The sequence below is a fragment of the Seriola dumerili genome, unplaced genomic scaffold, assembly GCF_002260705.1.
Source record: "Seriola dumerili isolate Sdu_G_001 unplaced genomic scaffold, Sdu_1.0 BDQW01000056.1, whole genome shotgun sequence".
NCBI classification, from domain to species: Eukaryota; Metazoa; Chordata; class Actinopteri; order Carangiformes; family Carangidae; genus Seriola; species Seriola dumerili.
The window spans coordinates 7728138-7740809 of NW_019174311.1; the positions used below are offsets into that span (position 1 = coordinate 7728138).

General features: G+C 40.8%; 1 protein-coding gene across 1 annotated transcript; it reads left to right on the forward strand.

The window, feature by feature from the left end:
* The first annotated feature begins 343 nt into the window (after nt 1-343).
* On the forward strand, nt 344-2374 carry LOC111218944 (nerve growth factor-like). Its single transcript, XM_022741442.1, has 2 exons — nt 344-425; nt 1357-2374. The coding sequence occupies exon 2, from the start codon at nt 1368-1370 to the stop codon at nt 2247-2249; it is 882 nt and encodes a 293-aa protein (XP_022597163.1). The 5' UTR covers nt 344-425; nt 1357-1367; the 3' UTR covers nt 2250-2374.
* Nucleotides 2375-12672: the final 10298 nt, after the last annotated feature.

The following is a 12672-nucleotide window of genomic DNA, read 5'->3' on the forward strand; positions in this document are numbered from 1 at the left end:
TTTACTATTTTTTTTTATATAAAGCTCTGTCTTGTGTAATTCAATGTGCAATGAACCAAATGTATGGGAATGACAGAAATACCCAGTTCACCTTATGTAGATGAGACATGAAAAATGTATTGAAGTTTTTGAAAAATTGAAATGTTTCCTGTCTGTGAGGTAAAGTTTGGTCTTGAATGATAAAGGCGTACACATTTGTTTGTTATTTGAAACAGTAATTTGCTTCAGTAAAATACGGGACATACATGAGAAGGTGAATTGTGAGTCCATATGTTTAAGGTACATGTTTGTTCTGTATGTGTGTGTGTGTGTTACAGAGCTCTGGTTCAGGGGGTCCAGATGGCAGGCATGAGGGGCCCGGCCTGCACTGGAGTCTGGCTCTAGAGTCCACAGGGGCTCCCACTTCAACTGGACACATTCCACAGGTTCGCAAAAAAAAAACACTCACCACAGCAACACACAAAACAACACACATTTATGTTCTGGGACCAGAGATGTTCCCGTGATGGTGAAAATGGAAAAAACAGAGCAATTAACTGACAGAAAAACAGCTTAACTAAATCTGGACAAAAGTAATTCTGCTCCATTATATTGTATTTATGCTAGGGCTGCATCTAGCTCTGATTATAAGCAAATCTATGAATAGTGAAAATAATAAATCATTCAGTTTGCTTTTAAAAGTAATTTCAGCCAGAGGCACTTGCAGCAAGAAACTGATACTTTATAGCAAATAGTTATATGGTTAGATTTGGTGGGAAAAAGGCTCTGCTGTTTGAAGGAGATCCCAATGAATCTGAGCATTGGCAAGGATTCTGCTGCTAGAGGAAATGGCCCCTTACTAAACACATCATATAATGATATAATAACATATAATAATATAATAATAATTATATTATGATGTAATAACAAAACAAAATACCACACTGGAGGAGGCTTCGTCGTAAAGGAAGCAGCAATCAGCAGAGTAACAGTGTTAAGTGTCAGGTTATAATTTCTGCACTGCACACTGCATGAAAATAATCGGACATTACCTGCTACACAGCGGGGAATGAGCCAATCATTGTAAAGTGCAGAGCAAATAAAAGCCGATGCCACTCGGCCACTGCAAGCATGACTTCAGTGCTCTGCCTGAACTGTGGCTATGCTTCATTAAGAAACGAAAAATCCCCATCTCACGTTTTCAGAGCCAGAACAAGACACGTACTTGATATGTGAATTATTTATTTTCTTTCAGTTTTTCAGTGTGTCAGTCGTATCAACAATAATGTAAGTTTCAATTATGAGCTCTATTTCTTTATATCTGAACTTTCTTTTTTTTTTTCTCTTTTTTTTTTTTTTTACCCGTGTTCACCTCAGGACGTGTGCCCATGAGGTCGTCACCACTGGTCCTGCTCCTCCTGATCGGCGTCCAGGCTGTACTGAACATGGGAGGTGGATTGGCCCGGAGCGCCGGGGCAGCCAACCACAAAGCAGGACAGCAGACGGCAGCCAATCACAGAGCAGGACAGCAGCAGACAGCAGCGGGGGACCACTTTTCCTCACAGGAGCATCACAGGACCAGCCACCACCACAGGACCAAGAAGCACCATCAGGCAGCTTCACACGCCCAGGATAGGAGCCCCGTTGTCATGGGCTCTACATCGGATTCCCCTCCTGACCCCTCCATCCCAGTGGTGGACCCGAAGCTCTTCTCCAAGAGACGTTACCGCTCCTCGCCCCGTGTTGTCTTCAGCGAGGTGCCTCCATCACATGATGCCCTTGAAGGTGAGAGCTATGACATTGAAGGGGTGAGGGGGGTGAGGGTAAGGCGTAGAGCAGGATCGCACACCATGCACCGAGGAGAGTACTCAGTATGTGACAGCATAAATAACTGGGTGGGCAACCTGACACGAGCCACAGACATAGCTGGGAATGAGGTGACAGTGCTGCCCAACGTTACAATCAACAATGTGGTGAAGAAGCAGTTCTTCTATGAGACCACCTGCCGATACCCCACGCACAGAGGCTCCGGGAATGCAAACGGGGGAAGGCCGGGGGGACGGGGTGGCAAACAGGGTTCCAAATCTGGCAACTCGGGCTGTCTCGGCATCGATAGTCGCCACTGGAACTCCTACTGCACCAACACACACATATTCGTAAGCGCCCTCACCATCTTCAAGGAACGGACAGCCTGGCGTTTCATCCGCATCAACGCCGCATGTGTGTGTGTTCTCAGTCGGAAGTCTTGGGCGGGACGACTGGGGCACTGACTGAGGAGGACGACTCCTGACCACTGAACTATGAACCAAGCACACACATTTCTCCCAAACAGCCACTGCAGCTTTATTGCCAATACTGTAATCCCCCCCCCCACCTCCAAACACACACACACACACACACACACACACACACACACAAACAGCTTCATCTATCCAACCTCTTGGCCCCTGACCCTACCTCAGTCCGAGAAGTCCTGGTTGTTTTAAGTTATGAGGACTGCATGTCATATTTATGGTTTATACAGTCAAATATGGAAATATATACGGTATGTGTATATATACAAAATGAATTCAAGCTTTTAATGTTGTTGTTATTGTTGTTGTGTTGTTCATGCTGTTATTTATTAAACACCTCAGTACTTGCCTGGTTTGTTGTGTCAGTGTAAGATCGTGCTGATGTTCACATTTTCACTTCTCACTGCTCTGATCATTATTTTCATTATTTTAATAATAAATGAAATTAGAGCCACGTGTGGCAACTTGCGGGTTTTGACCCCTTTGCACTCAACAAAGCAGCCGAGTTCTAGCTAATTACGCAAATTAGCTAAAGGTCCATCATGGTGGCCTCTGTCAGTACAGAGGCTTTTTGTAGAGCATATTGCCTTGTAGCTGTCACCACAACTTCAGCCATTCAAACTTTTTGCTGCTTAAAGGTGCAATGTGTAGCAATTTTAGTTTAAAATCATAAAAAAAAAACTGAACTAACACCATCAATAGTATGTGAAGGAGCCACAGTGATGACCATCTATTGTATTTCTACTGAAATGAGCATGCTAACCAACTAGCCGCGTCCCGGACCGTGTTGTAATACCACCTATACACACTAGATGCTGTGCCAGTCAGTGTAGTGTCTAGTCTGCCCTCAGTCCCACGGAGAAGAAGAGCTTCCTCCTGAGCTTGAAGTTACACTACAGTTCCCAACTAAATAAAACATTTTTAAAAATGTGCCAACGAGCATCACAGAAACGCAGAGATGTCTGAAGTGCCTAGAAATCGATCTTTATCTCCTTCCCGAAGAACCACGCAGACAAGAAATCACATTCAACGGCAAAGAAGCAAAGCACAGGTGAATGCTGGTGTGTTTTTCCACTGCAGGAGACAGCTCTGGGCGAGTGAAGAGATGACACTTTTCTTTTAGACGGGTGAGTAACATCTAATGTTGGTCTGTAGCGAAAAGTATCATTAGTGCAAATGACAAACCGTACTGACAAACACTTCAAGTGGCATAAATGTATGATGTTGACGTTTTAGTGATTTAGTAGAATTTAGCCTGTTCCTGTGGCTGTTGTCCAGCTGGATGCATCAGTAACTTTTTTTTACAAGTAAGACAAAGAAACTGTTTGATCCAGAGCCAGCAGGTTCAGGATCCACTGCCTAATACTGTATTTATTTTAGCATATTCAAATCTATCCTTACTACTTATTATATACACACACAACAGATCTAACATGTTTGAGTATAAAGAACTTGTATGATCTAAACCAATTGTCCTATCACATGTTTGTGTGTATCAGGACCAGAATTCCAGTCCAGTCCTCCCCAGTGATGGACCAGCACCTGCCTTTTCTTCTGCATCTGGCCTCATCAATCATCAACAACCACATTACAGTAACACCTTGGAGTATTATCCCTGCACAGAACATATATTGTCTATACTGTGATCTTTTACACATCCTGCTCAGCAGGAGTTTTGTCAACACTTTTGTACTTTTTTTCATTGTTTTATTTTTTATTTATAATATTTATTTTATTTTTATCTATGTATATTTATTTTTTTGACTGTTGCAGTATTTTACCTTTTTATTGTTATTTCCTGTTAATATGTTTATTGTATACTGCACTGTAAAAACCTACCTGGCAATAAACCTTATTCTCTGGATTCTTTCTGATCCAGAGGGATCTCTTCCGTCTGAAACTGCTGGGCATCTTGCTCCAGCCAGTACATCTCTGTGCCCTGTGCTTCCTGAAAAAACTTACAAATAAGTGACGTATCACCATAAAAGGTGGGGTCTGTAAAACTTCCATCAGTGAAATTTCAGGGTACTTTTTGCAAGTGCAATGGGTATTTTGCTTCTCGGTGTCTCAGTGTGTCCAATTGTCAGCTCTTGGTGTACTGAAATGACTGCTCTCTCTCTAACCAACAACTGTTCTAATCTACTTCCATTATGATGCCTGAGATCTAAGTTCTAAATTCTGTTCGCATCACAGTACAGTAAGTTCTAAGTTCTGAACACATTACGTCACAAGCCGTTACCTAGGTAATCTCGAGTTCATCAAAGGCAGAGCTCAATTTAATGTCAAACTCAAACAAGATTCATAAATGTTATACTGTCATATATATATATATATACTGTTATGTCATGATTCATATTATGATAAAATGCTTTTAGCCCATTAAATATCGAGTCCCAATTTCAAATGAATAAATCCCTCCAGTGTTTTTGAATGGGTGACAATGCTACAGTTTCATTCCCTCTTCACACTGACTGGTTTACAAAGTAATCAAGTGACATTGTGGAGTATTTTTGGCCATTGCAGAGTCTATCTTTTAAATCTACCTTCAGGTCTAATGTTCTTTTTTTGATAGGCTTTGCTCCATATTAACGATGCTCAGATTTATTTATTTAACACCCACTGTAGTTTGTCTGTTTCAGCTGTAGCTAATTTTCTTTCATCTGTAGTTTGTCATCCTAATCTGTACTTCCTCATTTTGGGCTTTGCTTCAACTTCTTTAGCTTGTACTCTGTCAGCTTAATGCTAATACTAGCAAGCTAACATTAATGTTGGCAGGAGCTGTCGAGGGCTGTATCCACCTGCAACCTGAGATGATGGCGAGATACAGATACAGACTTAGAGGTGATGACTCTATAAAAAATGAGGACTCACGCAACAGCAGGACACTATAGTGTTGTTCACCTCTTCAGTTACAAGATTGGGATTATGATTTACCAGGAAATCCATTTGTTGAGATGCTTTCAACAGTTTTTATAGGGACTTCTTCTTCAATAGGCTGTAGTTCCAATAATAATAATAACAGTCAGGTCTGTGGATTACCCAGGGTAGGCAAGACATTGTTTCTGTAAAGAGATGTAGCTGCAGGTGTTTTCCAATGTTTGTTTTTTTTCCAACGCTGGGAGCACCACAAATGGAATTCCATTCATTTCCATTGTATTTGGGTGGCGCCAGAAAAAACTGGCCAAACACGAGAAATTATCTAATGACGTGGTGTGAACTATCAACCTTTAAATTTAAAAAAAGTTGTGCATTATTTATAGACTTTTAGGGGTTTTAAGGCGAAAGCGATCAGTGAATAAGTTAATTATTTTAATAAAATAGAATACATTTGACAGTTGACTTACCTTCATGGTTGTTGAGCAACACATGGAGGGCTCCTCGCTGGTGTTCCTCAAGGTCCTCAGGTCTATTGAAGGCCATATTTCCACAGAAGCTCAGTGATGCAGTAGTTTTATCCTCCAACATGATCCAGTAGTTTTCCAGTAGTTTCTTTTCAGGAATTCACTTCACCAACAGTTGGCTTTGCACAACTTTGGTTTGCAACAGGTCCGTTCGTCTCCACGTCCAGGTGCAAAGGGAGAGATCTAAATGACGTGCGGCCCTTTTATAGCTTATTGGTCGTCATTACATTTCTATTAGGGACGCACGCGCGTGCGTGTGACATCATGACAGACAGATATCATGTACCTTTATATAGTTTTCTCATTTTTAAATTTATTTACGAATTTTATTTGCATACATCTTTATTTTTCAACGATTCAATTTTACTGTGCAGTGTACATAGATGATTAACAAGAAATAAACAAATATCAACCATTAAATACAATATGATAAAAGGAATTAAATAACAATTATATTCAATTCAACTCATGACCATAAAGACTCGAAAAGTTGTCCATAGTACTTGGAGTGGCCACTGGGACAAATTGGCAGCAACTTGGCAGAACCTCTCATCTGTCTTCATACATCCATGCTTTTACTTTACTTTAGTTTGTCTCTACCAGGGAGCTAACAGCTGTAGCTACCTGTCAGCAGACATTAGGGTGATGTCTTGTCAACACACAGTGGAGACGAATTAGTGAGCAGACTGTTTCTGCCCTGTCTGAGCTCAAAGTGATCATTAAAGCAGATGTCTGCACTTAGATGAAGCGTCTACTGCTGACAGTCAATTCAGGACTGTATGAGATAGCATTTATTCTTTTAAATATGCATAATGACGGTGTCCTTTCAAGTGGTGCTGCATTTGGCCAAGAAAAAGCTCTTTGGTTGACAGCTTTGTAACCAGTGTTTGCAATTTAGCCAATAATTTGCACTTTACACAATTTCAGTGTTGCTCAATCGACAAATGTAGAAGAAAATTAATTTTACAGTAAAGATTCTGAGACGCGTTATAGGCAACATATATATATGTAGCTATCTTTTATCTATCTGGCTATTTAAGTAATTTTTTTCAGGCAAAAGCCCAAAACTCCAAACAAAGTCTGCCAGTGACAGTTTCTCAAATGTGAATATTTGCTATTTTTTGTAGTTTTCATGATAGTAAACTGAACATCTTTGGTTTTTCACACACAAAATCAATTTGATTATGACCACAATATAAACTTGTCACGGATGTAAGGGTTTGAGGGGTAAAGGGCTGGACCCAAATGCAGCCAACGCATGGGAGACGGTGCAGACAGGTTTATTAAACTAAAAAGGCAGACATGAACAGACGACGTGAACTGATGAGGTCAAACCCAGAACTAAACAGACGAACCGACACAGACAAAGGGAAGCACAAAGACTATTTAGACAAGGGAGGCAAGGGTGATTGAACACAGGTGAAACACATTAGGGCGGGGCAGACAATCACCACACAGAAACAAAACACAAAAACACTGAGACACACAAGGAAACCAATTACAAAATAAAACAGGAGGGAGAAAGTCCAAACAAAACTAACAAAAGGTGTCTGCCATAGCAAACCATGACAAAACTAGTTATTGTCTTAAAACTAGATTTTGGCGCAGGGTCCCTCCACAAGACAAGACTACAGGATGGGGGATGCGTACTATATATATACTTGATATCCTACTTCAGTGGTGCAAATTCGCTGTACATTAAAATATGATCAATCAAAAGATATGTAGTAAACCTGGAACCTTTGGGGCCCCTGGGCAGTTGCCTCCTTTGCCCAGTTGGTAATCCAGTCTCAGATTTACAGACGTTAGAATAAATTTCTCTGAAAAAGAACTGGTTAAATTTCAGGAACGTGTTCCAGTACACTGCAGTGTAACTTCAGGTGTATTAATAGCTATTAATAATAAGACTGGCCAACTAGTTAGTTCTCAACATAATGATATAATGGCCAAATACAATCAAAAATGATGATGAAGCAGCAGTTCTAACTTGTTTTTGCTCAACAGCAACAGCAAAATAAGCTAAAAATCCACCACAGAGACCTCTGTCATCAGAGAGGCTTTTTCTGAGCTTTTTGGTGTTACTAAAGTCAAAATTGAAAAAGTTCTAAAAATTTTATTTTTTGCAAATTAGCAAAAACAATTATATAGACAGACTTTTAGGGTCCAAGAGGCTTTTTTTGTTGAGCACATTGAACTGGACTTGTGTGTCAAATTTTAAGTCAATTGAGCAAGGGTGTAGGAGGCGTGGCCTTTTGAATATTACTTTTTCCAGCCTTAATTCCAGCACCACCATGTGGTCGATTTTGCGCTCATACTTCTTGGGCAAGTAATGCACATCATTTCCAGTTATTGGGCCAAGTTTTATATTTCTAGCTCGTTCCAGCTCACAGCCATTTGAGCCGCGGCAAATTCTACTACGCATAGTTATGTTTCCTTTTTAATTGTTGTGTAATCTTTTCCTTTAGTTTTACCTCTTCTGGCTCATAATAATATTTAAATGAACTGTTCAAGATGGGAAAATCGTTCTCAGATAGAGCTTTTTACAACTCAATGTACACTGTGTAGCAAGAGATGAAAGACAATGACAAGACCGTGGTTTTGAACTCACTATTTCCTCAGATCATTACTACCACTTACTATTCTAAATTTCAGACAACTCATGTCCCAGCACTGCGGCATAATTCCAGGATAAATACCAATGCCAGAGCAGGGTTTACTTCAGAGGAATGCAGCACAGACAGGCTGAACATCCCTTTCATACTTGTACATCCATAGCCAGTCCAGGCTCTTCCTGTGGCGAAGGAATGCTGTTCTCACCGTGCAGGCTTCAGAGTCCAGCTCTGCATTTTATACACACAGAGGAAGACGGATTGGCTGTGGTGTCCTCAGCAGTGCAGCAAAATTCCTGTCGCCTTAGAAAACTGCTTTAAACACAGCTGTGGGAACGGTGTGTGGGCCTGTGTGAGGAAAGAATGGGGAGTGTAGATGTGTAGATACACATACACAAATAAAAAAAAATGGTAATAAAAAGATGATCTTAGGTGTTGGGCCACCACAATCCACCAGAACAGCCACAGTGATCCTTCCAAGTAGTCTCTAAAACGCTACTGTAAGGATGAACACCATTCCTCTAAATAATATTCCCTCATTTGGTGGTTTGATGATCGTGGTGGAAAGCGTTGCTAAGCGCAGTCACTCCAAAAATCTCCCATAGGTGTTCCTTTGGGCTGTGATCTGATGACAGTGAAGGCCAGAGCATATGATTCATGTCATTTTTATGCTCATGAAACTCTTCAGTGACCCCTATTTTCCCTGTATGGAAGCAACTGCATTTGTAGTGTATGCTGGTTTGGCAATAACATTAAGTATTTGGTAACAATGACACCATGGAGGGGACATAGAAAATTAGCTGTCACTCTCCCCTGAGCCTGTGTTTGTGATAATTTGGTTAAGTACATTTTTGGCAGTACATTTTGGCACAGACCTCTCTATAAGATATGTAGAAAAGACAGTGTAATAATACATGACTCAGCTAATGGCTGATAGAGTGAATGTTTTATCTTTCATCTTTGACAGCACACCGCTACTCTTGGATCAAACTAAATCTCTTTTTGCAAGAACATGCTGCCCTCTTGAGGTCAAGTACAGAGCTATAGCTAATAGATGTAGGTGCCAAATGAATAGGAGAGGACCAGCACACAAGCCATCTCTCTCTCTGTCTCATGCACACACACACACACACATACCCTCTTTCCTCTCACTGAAAGCTGAACTCTACACCTCTCCTCACCTCATCACCCTATCCAGATTTCTTTGCGAATGCTGTCATCCTTGATGTTTTTCAGCTCTGGATGTGATGTGTTGCTAGGAAACCTCATCACAGCGAGGCTGCCTGATCAAAGTTTTTTTCCTGACATGACCTCAGATAACCTTTCACTACGGCAGAGGGTGTACTGCAAACAGAGGGTGTGGTTTGTTAACCACTTCCCATTTTCTCTCAGTTTTGCAGCAGTAGCTGTGAAGCTACATTAGGAAGTGACCTGTGTATTAAACCAGAGAGAGATGACGGTGAATTCTGGCTGCAAACATTGAACCTTCACAGTACTTCTGAGAAGAGACCAGGAATGACTTGTGCATTGTGTCCTCTTTCAAAGCTATTTTCAGGTTATGTATGCAAACACAAATGGATACAGTGAATAAATAGCACTCCCTTCCATCAACAGCTGCTGTCAAACAAGTCACTAACTTCTGTGTGACATTTGTAAAAACCCTGCATTAGTACCATGCATGAACAAAGAGCAGTTGCTCAGGTTACGATCACTGAAATCAAATCAACACTCAGTCGATGTTTGCAGTTTCACCAGTAGATGGCATCATGCCACCACAGACAGAAGTCATTGTTTCACTTAAGTCTAATGTTGTGGCAAAATTGAAAGTGTTATGATCATAGTTTAATTACTGTAATTTTCAAAAAACTAAAACAGCCTTCACAATAAGACTCCTTTACAAAATAGAACTATCATCGACGCTCTGAGCCTAGCAGATATCACAGTCTGTCATTAATAATGACCTCAGAGCTGAGGAAAAAGGTCCAGGCCCTGACCCAAGCATGAGTGCAACAGTCAGGCAAATAACACCAGCTATTACTGACCCCACCCATTTAGGAGAGGAAAAATAAAAGCATGGACTTTATTTAAATTCTTAAGATTACAGTTGCAGGAACAGCCGTGATGATTCCAATCTTTCAACAGGCTCTCTTCAAATATAAACACACAAGATTAATCCACCTATCTGTCAACAAAATGAAAAGAATGAATAAATAAACAGAGCCACTGAAGATCACACCAACTCAGTGCTGGACCCGTTAAGTATCATGTTGAGCTGTAAAATGCTGCTGCAGCTATTTCTTGTCTATATTCACAGAGGTTGTGACCTACACGCATTTTTCTTGTTCAGATGTTTGGGACCCACATAGCAACTGAGCCACCAACAGCCAACAATAACCAAGCAGCCAGGGACACAGTGGTCTTGTTCCAGTCTTATCAGCCTTTCCTCTTTTGGCATTGCTCTGGTTAGCATCCAAACGAAACCTTTTCTGCTTCCTCTCTGTGTCCTCCACGGCTCCCCTAATGAATCTCACAGCACGGAACTTTGCTGCTTTGAGAGTTTTAGTTTCAGCTTAAAGAGAGACACATGTGTAATGGCTTAAAAGAGCTGCATGTTAGTGATTGTTCACATTAATACATCATCTACACACAGTATTTGTTCTGTGCCTTCCCTCCCTCTCCCCTCATCATGTCATCCCTCCTTCCCTCTGGTTCAGCTTGGCAGACCATTTTGTTCCTCTATAAGAACATTTTCTAACCAGTGCCTAATTTCCCAGTGATAAAATGAACTGCCTCCTTGGATGTTCCCTCTGCTCTCCATGGCTGTGGGGAAAATATTTATGTTGAACATGGTGCTACTGCTGGGTTACATGCTCCCAGTCACTGATGACACTGAGGGAAGAAATCCAGCACAGGCCCTACTCTTTCCATTTCATTAATAGTCGATTTAGTTTGTATCTAGTTTGAAGTAGGCAGTGCTTTGTTCAGGATTGGATCCAGGAGCAAGAAGTCAGTGGTGTTTAAAAAAGTGGTTTAAAACTGATCAATATGGAACTGACGCAGGGATGGTTTAACTTAACCCAGACTGAAAAAAACCACCAGAGACGAGGGGTCATTTTGACTCAGTAACCCAGGATTTTGAAAAAATAGCAGCCTAAGTCAGTTTTTAACCGAGTGATTTTTTTACTGTGTCATTGCCATAAAAAATGCAAAACGCTATGACTTGTTTTTGATAAAAAGCTTGAACTTTTCCTGGACACTTACTCACTTAAACACATTTTCACTGCATCTTTAAAGATTAAGTTGAAGAAGGAGGAGGACAGCGGATGATAAACGTGTATCAAGTGGAATCCTTAACTCATCACTCTGGACTAAATTTTGTTCTATGGGGAGCAAACAGACAGAAGCTGGAGGTATTTTAGCTTCCAGTCCGTCTGTGGAGAATTAGAGCCAGACTTATTGATGAATAAGTCTGAAATTTCCTTTTATTCGCTCATTTATTTATATTTGACATTTTATGTTTAATTATTCATAAGAGGCTTACATTGCTGCACTGAAACCTGGTTTAAATGTACAGTAAAGGTTTAGAAAAGGTTACGATATTGCATCTTGCTGTTAGGAAATGACTCAGCACCTTATCATCATGTTTGTCTTGTAAAAGGAAGTTGAGTAAATGCGAACTGTTTTCTAATACACCCAATTTCCACTTAAGCTATAGGCTTGTTCATTTGCTGTCTTAGTAATACTTGCTGTGCAGTGTGTGAAGTCTGACTTTCCAAATGTTCTGTCATCAAATAGGCTGGTTCCCTTACTTCATGTGTGCATGAGAATATTTGTGTAGTAATACAAATAATAATGATATGATAATATATGCTAATCCTATGATAAACATGAGGAAAACAGTCCACTATATATTGTAGGAAAACTATCTGATGCTACAGGAATTATAAGAAAACACCAGAAAACTCACCATTTTGTGGGTTACATGCATATTTTAAGAATATTATAAAAACGTAAACGATGTCATCACAGTCCTGGTACGTGGGAATTTAACATTTAAATGCCCCAGTGTGACATGAGGTTACACATTTGGAGTCAAATACGAAATGGGCGCAGGCTACTTACTATATAGGCTAGTGAATGTCAGTGTGTATCAGTAAGGTAGGATTTTACGTTACAGGGAGAACGACATTTCTGCCAAACACTTGCCAAGTTCCCATCGTATAGTCTCGGTCCCCCCCCTTTGGGCCCCCTCTGTATTATTGAAAGGGGCGGTCTGGAAAGAGTCTAAGCGGATCCTGCGGTGTTTTGAACACGTGCACGCGCGCGCGTCCATGTGTGTGTGTGTGCGTGTGAGCGAGCGAGAGAGAGAGAGAGAGAGAGAGAGAGAGA

Bases quoted from the DNA above. Each gene is read 5' to 3' on its own strand.
- LOC111218944 (XM_022741442.1), top strand. From the start codon at position 1,368: ATGAGGTCGTCACCACTGGTCCTGCTCCTCCTGATCGGCGTCCAGGCT.